We start from the raw sequence: 15,715 nt of genomic DNA on the forward strand, positions 1-15,715 counted from the left end.
TCACACATCAATAACATAATATTTAGCTTAGTGAGCCTCATGCATGAAAATGCTCGACTCTAAGCAGTTCTTTGTTTTTAAGCTGTATTTAATGTAAAAAAGTATTTTCTAAATGTATGCCCATGAAATTTGATATGCAAATATGCAGTATTTCTATATTCCTTTTAATCACAACTACATGTACAATGAAATGTATTATACTCCATGCATATATTGAATTGATCTTATGGAATACTGTTTTTCATCAGTTGTGGTTTGCAGGCTTCTGTAATAGGTGGATGACACCACAGGCCTTAGTCCCATCATCAATCCCAGTGAATTTAGCAGACTTACACAGAAGAACAGGGTTTGTTGATTTAAGCTAACACCTTGACCACACAGTTTAAGTATCGCATCAATATGATGTGTAAGTAATAGAATGAAAATTCTTCTTAGGCTTTACGGTTCACCAAGTAGCATCACTGACATACCTTTTGGAAAAAATTGCAGTAATCTCTTTTCAATATGTAGATAGCTACTTCTTTCAGCCCATCTAGCCCATACATATCTGCAATGCCCAATATGCGGCTAAAGAGAAAGCAGTACCAAGAGGAATAAAAAATAATTTTCATACATGCATTTTGCTTGTAAGACAATTTACATGCTAATTCTCTCTCTTTGTTCAGCCAGAATTTAGTGCAGAAGTAGATTGATAATCAAGTGTGAAACTAGCCAAGTAATAATCTTCAAACAGGAACATGTATTGACCTAATAATGGTCTCTGCACCACCAGGTCGAGTCTCTATAAAAGTAAGCCTTAGCCACTGGCTGAAAAACTCTTTAGAATACTCAGTTTCTTTATTTTAAGCCTAGCAAGTGAAAAAGATACTAATGCCAGCAGAGTTTTGGCATTTTGTATGCTTTTTCCAAGGATTAGATAACATGTTATTGATAACACAGTATCTGAGAATTATGTCCCTCCATATACTAAAAAGCACAGTGAGCAAACTGTTAATTATTTTACATAATATTTAGTACCACAGTTTTATTTATCAATTCATTACCTAAAATCTTGACATTGGGGCACACTGGAAACAGTTCCGTATTTTTATTTTACATAGATAAATTTTAGAAAATAATTTCTAACATTAAGAAACTGTAGCGTTTTAATATTCAGGCAGAGTTCAACAGCTGACATAAGAGGTTGCAGGGAATAACTTACACATTTCAGAACTAATTCAAGATTATATATAAAACTGTAATTAAAAATTATCCCAGAATAAAATTCCAACATTTACATTGGTTGCTAGATATAATCTTTTATGGATCTAAGACTAATTACTTAGCTTTCATTTCAAATGATTATTTAAAAATGAATTGCAAATACTATGTATTACGTATCAGCTCACATTGTACATATTATTCTGAAGGAAAGTACAAGCAAATTGGGAATTTTGGTATTAAACACCCTCCTGTTTTTTCACTCTGCTTATATAATACTCCAAAAATGTCTGGCCCACCTTTTCCACTTGCTGTTAAATAAACAAGATTTCTTCAACAACTTTATTATTTCCTCAAGTATGTTTAGGTGTAATGATCATGGTGTTTGGCATCTTTGCCTTTACTATATGATGAACTTTCCTTTTGACTTTTAACTGAGAAAATACAGAACAAGTACAAACTAGAATTAAAAATAATAAAAGCTGACATATACCCAGCATCAACTTTGTCTGGGAAGTCCAGAATACCTCCATAAATAAAATGTAAGATGACACTCATTTCTGCATGGCTTATTCTGTAAAAAACAACAACAATAACAACAACAAAGAAATAAAGACATGTCTAGAATAAAATCCACCACATTTCCCAGCCAAAGGAAGCTGGCCAAGAGACTGATAATATCATCCAGCTGTTCTGTGAATGGAAGGTAAATAGTCTGATAAAATTAAAGCTATTTTCAAGATTATTGCAAAATAAAAATATCTAAATGGACTGTTAGGTGAATTTCTCAACTCAAGTCTTGCTGAAACTTTACATCTTTGTAATCAAGTCATAAGCAGACTAATACTACTATCTAGATTATTTGCACTGATAATATGCAGAAAGGATTTTTTGCATCCTTTTCCAAAGTCTCTACTAGTAATAAGTAAATTATTGAACAACTATATAATTGAAAATTCTTGATTTTAGGAATATATTTAAGCTTTTCTATCAAAAAACACATATAATAGTTTTACTACAACACTAGGTAGGAATGTTGCATCTCAAAATACTTAGAAAAAGTCTTTATGCCTAGATTCAGATTAAGAAATACGGAATTTCTACACAGAATTGTGTTTCCAAACTTGCATTGTCCTAGTACCACAGCAGAGAAAGGCACAGAATGTCTATTTAAAATGGTGGACACAATCTCCTGAACAATGCATTATTGTACTTTCGTCTTGGTGTGCAAACCCACAAAGGCTGTGTACGTTTGTGTAAATGGAATATGGTCATGCAGATTGAGCTAAGGCCCTTTAAAACTTTAGACGTGTTTCATCAAAAAACATTGATGACTGAAAACAGAAAGAAAAAAAGGTTGCAACACACCACGAAGCAAAATCAACACAGTTGTCCCTTTGTATATTAGTACACATGATAGCCGTAAAATCAGCAGGGAAGTTTCCCCAAGCCTTGACAGCTGGCAGAATTTTCATCCTTTCAGAATAAGCCATATGTTTTTCCTTATAAGTGTTTAAAAAGACAGCATGGAAATCTGCACCAAGCAGAAAACTGAACTAGAAAAGGTAAAACAAATGGATATCATCTTAATAACAGAAATTATGAGTCATTGTCATGAGCGTACACTCATATGAAGATTAAGTACTTCTCAGGAGAAAGCCTCTGCTGAAAAATAAGGATGAAAATTTCTCAGCCATATAGAAATCAATTACAGGAAAAGTGTGAATACTGGAGTATTTTTTTGTCTATCAGCCTCTAAAACATGCTATGTATAGCACAAAAGCTAAGGCATCAATTAAAAGTGTATTGTTTTATAAGGATTAGGAAGTTATAACCAAATCAACTGATAACTTTTCATTATTTTGCAACAATATAATTATACTGACAGAAAACTAAAATTATGAAAATATGAGAAGCATCACTCGGCCAAGCAATTTTATATTAATGCAAAGCAATTTTATTTTGCAACATTGTAAGGTACACAGTTCTTTCTGAAGAAAGCTGAGTCAGTCAACATCATGCCTGGTCTAAAGAAGCTAACATGTACAAATATCAGTATTAGTTTGTTTTAAAAAAAGTAATATATTTAAATTGATTTTTCTGAAACAGCAAAGAACTAACCTGGCAGTCCCCAGTTTATCTACAAAGTCTTAAGTATTCATCCTACACTGACTGCTCCATTATTTTCAGCTCTCACACAGAAGCCATTTCAAACAAGCACACTAGTCACAGTTGTTTGTGTACAATGCCATAGTATTATTACTAAACACAATTTAAGAAATGTAACTGATTGTTTTTACATTACAAATATACTCTTATTGTACAAATAGGTATGAAAATAAATTATACTGTTCAGACATTCACAAATACTTCTCATGACACCTACAACATGAAGTGAGAGAATTGTAAAATAGACTGTGAATACTAAAATATACTCTACAAAAAAGCATTACTACTCCTCTGCTGATGAAAAAGGACTTCTTCCCTGAGCCATCTGACAACATTAACAAATACACTACACAGACTATTTCATACTAAAGTCAAAACAGTACAGGGGAATTGTATCAGGTTGAAGAGAAGTGTCAAGGCAGATTAATGTTAAGTGCCCCATACACAGCACAGTTGTTACATATTTGCAGTGATTTTAAATTGCCTACCTTTGCTCCCACACAACTCGGAAAGACAACACTTACCCTTGAAGAGTGATGTGCTCTTGGGAGCTTTCAGCCCAACTTCCACTCAGCATAGCAGCAAAGTAACTAGATCTGGCACATAAAATGGCCCTGAGAGAAAAAGTAAACATTATTCTACTAGATAAAAATATTTATTATGAGACTCTTTGATAACATTGACTTAAATCTTTGCCCTTTATGCAGTAAGGTGTCATCTGTATACTGCATGCCTTTTTTCCCAGTATATTTGGATTTCCAAAATATGCTAAGGAAAAAAAAAAATATCAAGTTTTCTAAATTTCTCATTTAAAGCTAGTTTCTAGTAGACTGACATTTGCACAGAAAATTATCACAAGCATTTTCCTTTTATATACTATAAAACTGCAAATTGACTTATTCTGGTTTATTTACCAAATAACAGGAAATAAATCATTTATACAGCATCATTTTAGCCACATAATTATATCCTGAATCTCTTAAATTATTTTTATACTACAAAATGTGTAATTATTAAAAGGAAATGAGAAGTAAAAAGCTCTTACTCAAAATTGGCTGGCCACCTATGAGCACATCTTAGAGGTTAAGCAAACGTGACACTAACATGATACAATAGGATGTGTATTTCCAGCCCTGTTTGAGAAGAGCTACTTTATACTTATTACCCTTGAATATTTTAAAGGTGTACAAGGCCATAAAGGAGCTAATTTGATTTACTTCCATCAAAGACAATAAAGAAACCCCAGACCAGTAGTCTATGTAGCTGAGTATCTCAAACAGTATCGGTGTTCAATTACAATTTCAACCTTCCAGATTTACACCAGCTATACTGTTAGCTTTCACATATCTTATCTGAGCTATTGCATCTGTAGATAATATTCTCATACATACAGTTTTTTCCTGATACTAAGCTTATTATTTGTAGAATTACTGTATGGCATGTATTAATTTCCTGTGGCATAAAACCCAGTTATATTAGGCATAAGAATCCTTGCTTTTGCATGTATTTGTTTGCTCTTAAAATGATTCAGAGCACTCTCATTTTGTGTAAGAATAAGTAAGAAGAAAGCTATTTATGGTCTCTTTTCTAGTCATTATATATTCTGGAATCTCTCATCTCTCTTTCCTCCTCCTGCTTCAGAAGTCTCAATACTTTAAATTAGGAACTCCTCACACATTCCTCATGTGATTCATCTGGCAATAATAATAACAAAGCTCTTGCAGAATGTTTCATATCTCAGTGAAATGTGTCCACGCATAAATGTGTGTTACATCACACCTTTGAGCCTGTGAAGTTCCAGATACACACATGATCTCATTTTTACAAGATACAGTCACACGATATCATGGAGATACGAAGTACACTGTCTCCACTTTTGTCATCCTCTTCCAAATAAATTTTAGTAACGAACAGGGCTAGGCTGGAAGGTTCAAGGACTCATTTTAAATAAAAGGGCTACTCAATAGAATATAAAAAAAGAATGCATTAGCTAAACATTCACTGTTAAAATTTTAACTTAGAAAATACATGGAGATACCAAATAAATTTGGAGTGAATTTATCTGTGCTTTCACACTGTCATGGTTTGTGCCACAACTTTATTACTGAATAAATTGACTTAACTGCTCTCAGAGCTCTGTAAGAATACAACACAGCACTTGGAAGTCATACCTTGGGAACTCTCTCAGAGCGCTGCTGCTCACACTCTGAGGTCTACTGGAAGTTCATAGGACTTAATGAGAAACAAAGGAATAATGAGATAAGTGGGAGCTTAAACTGTCTCCTGTTGAGAACTTAAAAAAAGAGAAATCATACTGGTGCTTTCACCACAGTTAGATTTCCCTTACTTCTCATGTTCACATGATGCAGTACCTCAAGCAAGCCTTGTGTCTATTTCAGAACATCCTTGTTTTCTCTGTGAATTACTGCCATATTTTTTTTATGCTGGGTAGACTAGATACATTGCTCCAGGCACTAAGTGGCCTAAATTAAAGCAGCTCTACTCACAGAATCTTTTTGTTGGCTTTATTTTTTCATCAAGGCATTTGTTTCTCAAGTTACAAACCTAAGAGCATGTCTTCCTACAATATAGACTATAAGAAAAAACTACATTCTGGAAATTTAGTATATATACTAATTCTATTAATAATAAAAAAAAGTATCCTCACTACTATTTTGATCTATCTTCTGTAAAGATATTTGTAACATCAGTAATAAAACCCTCCACATTAGTTTTGTGTTAAGAAAATCCTAAAAACAGTGGAGGTTTTAATAATCTCTCTAATTTATAAGCTGAAAGGGAACAAAATACAAGCTGTCTAGTTTGCTATCTCAAGTGCAAACAGACTTTTGTCAAGGAGTACAAGGAGTGGTACTGACACCTTAATTTGCATTCCTAAGCTACAGAAGTCAAACAAGCCAGAGTTCTTACATGGTCTTGGACTTTAGATCCAATAAAGACTGCTGACAGTCTTTACATGACTGAAGTAATGAAAATAAAATCAGATTCTGTCTGCACAGATTCTGAAGAGCAGAAAAAAAATCATTACTACAACAGAAATTTTCTACTTGTATGGTAATTTTATTCAGCATTAATAGCTGAATAGTTTATTAATAGATTTTCCATTTTCTTCAGAGAGCACAGATTGTTTTTAAAAATTAGCAAAGAAGACCTATGCAGTATTTATACAAGAGTACATACTCATATACTGAGCTTATAGTGGCAATCTTACAAGTGCTAAAATTGCAATTTTTTTTCACAATAGTTGCCGTTAAAAAGCTAAATAATTTTCAATAGTAGCAAAGCATGGCAACTTCTTACACAAGATCCAAAAACTTCAATTGTTCACTGCTACGTAACAGCACCAGCAATAATTTACTATAGATACACAATACCAGCAACATTTTTTTACTAGAAGGATTTTAGTTGAAAAACACTACAGTAAATACTTATGTACCTGTGAGCTTGAAAATCTTTGCCTTCTATGCAAATATTAGTATCTGGACAACAGCACTTCTTGTAGAACATCATTAAGTCTTCTCCTAACACAGATGCAGTTTCTAGTTTGGAATTACCTGCAGATGGGAGAAATGGCTGCTTTCACTTTATATCGGGTAGACTAGAGTATTGACAGTACACAGACAACTGTAACATATTTGAGCAGAATCTGACAAAAAATTTTAATATTGCATATTCAAGCTAAATTTTCCTTGAAAGGTTTTACAGACCTTGCGTTTTACTTCTCATTTTGACTTGAGATATTAGACACTTGAACAATGCTTTATATTTGATATCTATAGAAGTACTACAGCTACTCTTTCTTACAATTATGTAGCCATTTCCTTTTTTATGCAGAGATCTGGTACCTGTGCACTAAAGACTCTGAAGAAGTTCAGGGTCACATAGTGCTACGAGCTTCTGCCTGACCAGATTTGTTGCTTGGTCTTGTCTTATGGACACAGCTGTAGCAGCCAACACCTCTGGTGTAGATGATGTTATTTATTTCACTCACAGTGTAGTAGGGAAGACTCTGAAAGATTCCAAAATCCTCATAAAACAACAGAACTAGTGTGATTTGCTACAAAAGGAAAGGAATGGAGAGATCCTGCTCTGTGGAAGTCCTACATGGTGAGGAGGACTCAAATTTGCTGTGTTACAGAGAAAAGACAGGACACAATGGTGATGAATATACCAGATGCCTGGCAAATCCTGTCAGATTTATTATGTTACACACTGGCCAGGAATCACTCCTGCCAAGCTTCTGTAACAATTCATTTTTTCAAAGTGTGAGGGAATGAGGTAGACCATGGCAAAGAATATCCATGTAAGCTGTGTTATAACAATAGCTTTAATATTAATCTGCATTTTTCTGTAGGTGCCTTTGGATAATTTTTTTAAAAACCACAAATGAAAAATAAACAAAAGCATAATTGCAAACCCACCTGCAGTGGCTTTGTTGCTTTCTGCATCAATGACTACTTCTGGAATTTCCTCTTCACCACAAGATGAACAAGTAACATCTTTCTGCATTTGAGTAGTCTGATCAATAGGTTCTCTTTTGCCATCTCCAAGACAATTTACATTTCTTTCAGTGTTCTGAAGAGCAGCAGTGTTGTTTTCTTGTATTAATTTGGGTTCCAATACTTTTTTCATCATAGCCAGCTCCTCAGTTTCTTTAAGATTTTTATCAGATGAATAGACAAGCCTAGAAGATGACACTAAGTTTGCTTATGTAATTTTTTAATTGATCAAACCAACCAAACAAAAATTGACATTTTTTTTGTCTTAACTAAGTTAGTGACCAGAAAACAAAAGCTAGACTCTACAGTGCTTATTAATAAAAAAACCCTTATCTCTGGAAAACTTGTTTCTGCAATGCTTGAAAAAGCATAAACAAGCATTACAAGTAAAAGGTAATGCCAAGTTAAAAGGAGAAAAGTTTTATCTCCCTCACTTTGCTTTTTTAATTAAGGAAACTTCTGTTCTTTATAGCTCTATAAATATCTATAATCATCTACTGGCAAAAGCAGAAGTAAGCTGTATCAGTAATGACAGAGACTGATTTATAAATCTTAGCATGGCCAAGGAAAGGCATTTGATTGTCCTTTAATATAATAAAGTTTATAAACCCCAAAATATAAACACCTTCTAACATCAAGGTTAGAAGTACAAAACCATAAGAATGGCTTCGCAGTATAAATAAATGGTATTAGAGATATAAATTTTAATTTCAAAGGAAGTGCTTGAAAGCATAAAACTTTACAGTTAAAATTACCACAAGAGCTTTCACTTTGCCCATATAGTAATTCCTGCTTTCCACTTTCCCATCTGTTTCACCAGCTTATTTCTGGCTCAAGATCTGGAAAGGCTAACAAAGCCCTCAGTCTGTGACTGCAAAGATCTGGTATTTATAGAAAGATACTGCACTCCAGCAACTTAATGGAGCCTTAAAAAGTCAATGTGAACAGATAACATGCTTTATCAGTGGTTTCATACCATATATATGAAGTTAGCAGAGTTTGTAACAGAAGGGCTATAGTTATTTCGGATTTAGCAGACATATACTTACAGATCCACATTTAGTCACTCATTCCATGGAAAAAAGGCTTTATTGTTAATACTGGGAACACACTAATTTGAGTATGCTATTTAACACTGTCCTCTAAAGGTGCAGAGAAGACATACAGACAAATCATCTTCATAAGTCCTGTTTTTAAAAGACTGAGTTAGGTAGAATTTTTTTTATCCGTGTGATACAGTTTCTCACCAAGAGAATGACAAGAAGCTATAATCTAGGGAATGGGAATTTTAATATTTTATTAGATTTTGAAAGCAAGGGCCAGGAAGTGTGACATGAGTAATAGAATTTCACATTAAAAGAGCAAGATTGGTGGACTCTCTTTATATGGGTTTTTAATGTTGTTGTTCCTGGATGTGCTTTCAGAACTCCTAACCTCTGGACTTGGCCTGACAATCTATTGCTTTTCATATTTACAGTACTTTCCAACCCTGCTTAACAATAGCATGAGGCATGAGGGAAAGACAAGTAATAACTTACTGTATTACCAAAAACAGGACCACAGGTTGCTTGGTGGAGCAGGGAGACTTCACAATTCTTAAAAAATTCACGACAGTGACTTCCACACATTTTCCCCTCCACTCTGCTTCTCAGTACTTACATGTGTTTTACAGCTCTGTGGCTGTAGGACTAAAGAACAGAAGTTCAGAGTAGAAAGCAAATTAACCTAGATGACAAAATTCCACAGAAGTAATCTGAACTTTTGTCTCCAAGTTGTTTCTCCACATTAGATCTTCCAAGCAATGTCACTTAAAGTCACATAACCATATAACTGCTAGACAAAATCTGATCATTCCCACTTCATCCCTACATCTTCAGCACATGTACTCAAATACCACAATTACAGAAATAAACTGGTAGCATAAATGTTAAAAACTGCAGGAAGATCCCTTTGTTGAAAGAAAAATGCCATTCATAACTTGTTAGGTTAAATTTCCATTGGAAGTTTATTTATTCACCTTTGTCTTGCTGAGGAGCTGTTGCATATTGAACAGGTAAACCAGTAGAAGTTGGCTTTGAGGGAAAAAGAAAATGAGCAGCAACAGATACACTGCTTTGCCATAAAGCATTTTGATATTTTTACTCTCTGCCTGTAACTGAAAAACATATCCATTGGGAACCTGATAGGCTAGGCAACAATCTCCTGGGAATCCCCAGGATATTGTCAGATAATCTACATAAGAAACCCAAGGAATGCAATTTCATTATCACTAGGGCTTAGGTCAATAAAAATGGCACCCTTGCCACAAGGAGGAACTCTGTAAATAAATAAAGTGGCATGTTGTTAAACCAGAACTAAGCAAATGGTTTCTGAGAAAGTTATTCTATTTGAATTGTTTCTGTGATGTGGTTGGTTTTTTTTTTTTTCCTGTAGAAAAGTGAAGGAACCTTGATTGTTTCAGTTATTACTCAAAATCCAGCCAAAGTCCTGGATTTATTACTTCCAGAAACTGGGCAGAATATCTATATATCAGAGTCCTGCTTCATACAGACTGTATATTTACTACTTTAAAAGACTAATGGAGGCATCTGTTACTCTGCTTCACAGAATCATGTTTTTAAGCACATTTTTCAGAAATTTTCCTTTATCTCAGTTAAATACCATTAGATATTCTTTCCAGAGTGGAAGATACTGCAGTTTTCCAAACCTGTTATAGAAAACCTTGCTTGGCAGCACCCTTTATTCTATAGGCTCATTTCTAAAGGCAGTGACGTTTTCTAGACTGTTTTCTACAGTGTATTAAGTAGCACCTTCCTGCATAAATACAAGCTAAGGATTTCAGCAGAAGAATTTGGCACATAAGCAGTCATGGTCCAGTGAAAGGTTTCTACCCATTACCCATATAAATTAAATTCTTTTTTCTTGAGGCATAAATCCATGGCATTAAGATACTCTGTTTTCTAAAGCAAGATGTTAGTATTATGCATGTACCAAATGTACTGCAACAGTTTAGGTCCTCACCTTCCTCTGATAAATTGATACTACATACGAACATTTATATAAAAAAAAAATCCAGTAAGAAAAAAAGAAAAAAATAATTGTTTCTCTATAGGTGAAAAGGAGATAAGGTCACCATTGTTTGGCATGTGTTTAAAGCCTGTTTTCATGAAAAGAAACAAGACATTGTGATGAAGGCTTTCTTCGCCCAACAGGTTATAGCATAAAATCTAAACTACAAGCTTCATGTAATATCTTACCTATTTCTCTCCCTCTCACCTTCCTTGCTTTATTATATATTTATATACTTATATTTATAACCACAAAAACTAACTTGGTGCTGTAGTAGCAAACTCAGACCAGAGAATGCAGTTGTATGAAAAAAGCCATTAAGTTAGAACAGTTTAGCTATTCTGAGGAGCAAATGCCTTAATCCCTTAACTTGGGAAATAAGCACTTAGGTTCACAATAATTTGTTCTCAACTTTCTCAGTTTTCACTTTCACTGGAGATTAGCCTTTATAGAGCATTTTAACTTCCACAATTCAGAATTTATTGTTTCACAGAGTTTAAGGCAGTCACATAAAATTTCCCATGTTGCCCATATTTATAGGGCTGGATTTGTTCATTCGTTTTGGGAGGGGTTATTTTTTCAGCTGTATTGCTGATTCCCTTATGTCAGAACGCAAGGTAAAAATAATTGTTGAGTCCTAAAATGCACCCTCAAGTGCCACAGAAAGCCCTTTTTGCATTAGCTGATTTTCATGTTACATCAGTCACTCAAAGATACTCCTTGCATGGCATGGGACACCAGATCAACAGGCAGAAGTGAGAAGAGGATAAGAAGGGAAGGATCATATCAGAGTGAATTGTATAACCCCCAGAATTTCATGAGACATGCTCTTCTTCTGAAACAGCATGATCTGCAATCATAACCTACTAGAGGGTAATGAAGAAGCCTAGATATTAAGGGTAGGACTGCTGAGGCATAAGCGTAAAGGAATTCAGTGTACATGAGCAGAAGTCTCTTGTTTCCTTCAAAATAGCCAGTAGGCAATGGGGGACTATGGCAGTCTAGCAGTCAGTAACAATAATTTAATGCGCAAGTTGTTTAAACAATTTTTCCCCTTTTTCAGTACTTTGTAACCCATTGTTACGGCAGTGTAACTGGGAATTTTACTTAAAGAATAAATATTTGCCAGCAAGTTGTCTTATATTTGATACAACTGCTTTATGAAAACCTCATATGCAAGAGCAGGTCGGGCTGAAAACAGAGCTGAGCCATCATCGGCAGTAGCGTTGGGAGGTGCAGGGTGGTTTGAACTAATGATCTTTAACATTCCTTCCAACCCAAATCATTCTACAATGTCATGTAGTTTTAACAGGAAACCCTCCTTCTGGCTTTTTTTAATTGTCATCATGCTGTCTAGGAGTGTGCCTTCAAGACTGTTCTTGCCTACACTTAAGCTAGATAGCATCCTTCTACTGCTTGATATAGAACTATACAAACATAACACTGTCAAAGCCTTGGTTGGTCTACTCTGCATCAGTTGCTGGTGCTGCAAATTAACCCCTGTGGCAATGAATGTCACGATGACAATTGTATTCCTTTGTATTTGATCCGGATTTATTGCTTTTAACCAGATCTGACTGTCATCAGGTCCTTCTCTGTCTTTAAGGAAATTAGATCCCTTCAATAAAAATATCAGAACAATATGAATAATAGCTAGGTTTTTATTTCTAAAGCTGTATTTTTTTTTTTTCTGACTGAGAGGGTAAAAGCAGTTTGCCTCTCAAAAGGCAAGATATTAATAATGTAATGATCAGACTACTGTCCTTCAGGGATGCTAAGTGGCTTGCTTCTTGAGGCAGACTGCAGAAGCCTGCTTGAGCAGTCATCTGCCATTGACATACTTGATATTGTTGACCCTTTTCTAGTTGTGTTAGGAAGAGTGACAGAAGGCTATTGGAGGGCAGAGTCAAAATTACATTAGTTTCACTCCACAAAAACAAAGGATGAATAGTGTCTACAATATGGACAGGAGACAGATACACTGTCTGCTGACCAGCAGTTTCTTGCTGGTGTCCTCAGACACTGCAAGTATAGGGAGGGAAACAAAGCAGTGCTCAAGTCATCTGTTTCACGCTGAGGCTATGCAGAAAGATCATACTGAAGTTCACCATGTCCTCCATCCTGCTCAAAAATGCTCAGAAGTTTGGCAAGGGGAGCTGCACAGCCTTCAGCACACAAGTGACACATAGCCTACATCTCCTGTGATTAAAAGAGACAGAGGCCCAAAGGAAGTACATGTCACTGAAATGCATGCCAGATATAGCTTGTGAGAAAGAACATTCCCTCAGTTCCCAAAGGAAAGATAATTTTTACTTGTAAAGCTAAAATAAAAGCTGAACACAAACAGGAAAAAGAATGAAATTTTGTTAAGAGCTCTCTTCAATACTATACTACTATTCCACTTCTGCTCAAATGAAGCTACAGGTCTTTCTTACAAGTCATGGCTATTCATGTGCTCCAAGACCTAGGCTAGCTTTCAGGCAGCCTCAAGCTGTAATTCAAGACACTATTTTGGATTTGCAAAGATTTAATTAATTTGCATCTTAACAGTAAGAAAGCACCGAAATTCAACAGCCACTGACAGCAGAAGTCATCAGTGCAATTAGGCTTTTTTCAGCTTTTTCAAAGCTAGTTCCTTTCCCTGGTACGAACCAGTTCACTCTGGTCAAACTCCCATTCGTTCTGTGACACATTTTTACAAAATGTGTTAGCTTAGAGGACTCAAAAGCTGACTTATCAAAAAGCACTAAAGACTAAGTTAAGAAAAAACAACTGTCTTGCAAAATGTACTTAATGCGTAACTTAGAATATATGGGGAAGCTCACTTGAAGAATCTAAACTCACACTGAAAAGATTAAAGGTTTATAATTAGATGAACTGTTTTGAGTTTAAAGGTGTTTTTCAATACCATGCTTTTTGAGAACATGCAGGATCATCATGTGCCTTCCAGCAAACACAGACAAAATTGAAAGAAAGTATCAATAAACTGTAGGCATATTAAGTGGAAAACAAAGAAATGATAAATAATTAAAATAACTATTATCAACAGTTACCTTCAGTTTCCAAATTAATTTGGAATTTTTGAAATTTGCATTCTGATGCTTCTGCATTAGTGAATGTGAAGCAAATTAATGAAATCAAAGTAAAAATGGAGGCAAAAAGTGACAAAAAAACGCTGTTTTGTTTCTCTGCTGCTTGTTTTGCTAATGCTTCTACCAGACTTCCACAACAACCTAACAGCCAGCTTATCAGCCTGTTCCACTACAATGATTGTGGATTTTGGGCATTACTTTCAGTTCAAGAAGTTTTCATTTATACTTCTTAAAACTTTAGTACCCTCAATACATATTTCCAGCCATCTGCTGCCTTAACTTACAGATTTAAGGAGAGACTGGGTGAAACCAGGAGGGAGAGGTCAGCCAAGGTTATGCTTCAGGCACAAAACTTTAAAACTGCAAACCTTCCCCTTCCTCTTTTCAACACTCTCAAGACCTTGCAAGCACATACATTTCCTTGGCACACACCACTTAGTTCTTTGAAAAAAGCATTAGAGCCACTGGCAGGCAAGGAGGATTGCAAGGTCCTGGTGGCAGCACCGGCCAGCACCCCTGATGCAGTCACAGAAGGCTTGGAGCAAGATGAGCAAGATGTCAGATGCAGGTTAAGAGCTGGCAGTGGGAAGGCAGGCTGGCCCTTCACTGGTCCCTGGGGTGCAGCCCCACACGCTGCACCAACCGGGAGCCCTGTTCGGTGGGAAAGCTGCTGGATTTGGCCTCGCCCATAGATCACTAGGACTTCAGCAGTGATCACAGTTTCTAACTTGATGCATCCTCTTGATGCATCTTCATTTAACTTTATGAAGTCCATCTAGGTTTCCAAATCCAGGTGTTTGTTTTGGTTTTTTTTTATCAGAAGAGTGATTTTTCTTTGTTGTTTCTCCTTAACTAATCTTAATGACAAGGTTATTAGTAAGCACAGACAACATTAAAGGATACATTCGGGATTTTTGCTGCTTTTTCACTTGTTCTATGACAAAACCTTCTCGTACCACACAAAACCACGCTTCAGTGGAGAGCACCCCCATGCGCTGTCAGCAGCGGGATGAAGTCAGAGCAAAACAAAGTTACAGAGGAGTTCTCTGCAAAGGATGCAGGAAGGCTGTGAAGATACTGCCTCGAAGGGAAAAGCTTTAAAACAGGTGTTAACACAGGAAAACAGAGGAAGGCCACAGAGAGCCAGCGCAGCCGCCAGCCCACCCGCCCCGCGGGCGCAGCCGGTGCCCGCTCTGCCCCGCACTCACCGCAGGAAGCGCCGCAGCTCCGCGAGCCCCACGCCGTCCAGCCGCAGCACCTCGGGGGGCGGCCGCCCCCCCGCCAGCCCGGCGAAGAGCCGCGGAGCCCGGGCCAGCAGCACGGCCCGGTGCGCCCGCAGAGCCGCGGTGCCCACACGGATGGTCACGTCGGAGCGGGTCCCCTCCGCCAGCAACCTGCGGGAGCGCACCGTTACCACCGCCGCCTCCCGCGCCTAGAGCCGCGCCTCGGCCCCGCCGCCGCCCCGCGCCCACCTGCCGAGGTCCTGCCGGAGCTGCTCGGCCAGCGCCTCCTTCAGCCTCTGCCGCTCCACCGTCGCCGGACCGGAGCCCTTCGGCGCGGAGCCGCCTCCGCAGCGCGCCATGTGCCGGCAGCCGCCCGGTGCGGCGGCAGGACGCGGGGTGAGCAGAGGCCGCCGGGACGTCCCGCCCCTCCCGCCGCCGGGAG

General features: G+C 37.0%; 1 protein-coding gene across 1 annotated transcript in view; it reads right to left on the minus strand.

Annotated features, from left to right (window-relative positions):
* BTBD8 (BTB domain containing 8) overlaps positions 1 to 15,632 on the minus strand; it is a 34,588-nt gene extending 18,956 nt beyond the window's left edge. Inside the window, exons 1-6 of the mRNA XM_051625205.1 lie at positions 15,523 to 15,632; positions 15,259 to 15,444; positions 7,812 to 8,074; positions 6,827 to 6,944; positions 3,894 to 3,983; positions 471 to 567 (exon numbers count right to left, since the gene is read on the minus strand). Coding sequence (XP_051481165.1) covers positions 471 to 567; positions 3,894 to 3,983; positions 6,827 to 6,944; positions 7,812 to 8,074; positions 15,259 to 15,444; positions 15,523 to 15,632 — 864 coding nt within the window. The remainder of the gene's footprint in view (positions 1 to 470; positions 568 to 3,893; positions 3,984 to 6,826; positions 6,945 to 7,811; positions 8,075 to 15,258; positions 15,445 to 15,522) is intronic.
* Positions 15,633 to 15,715: the final 83 nt, after the last annotated feature.

This window comes from Apus apus, chromosome 7 (assembly GCF_020740795.1).
Source record: "Apus apus isolate bApuApu2 chromosome 7, bApuApu2.pri.cur, whole genome shotgun sequence".
NCBI lineage: Eukaryota > Metazoa > Chordata > Aves > Apodiformes > Apodidae > Apus > Apus apus.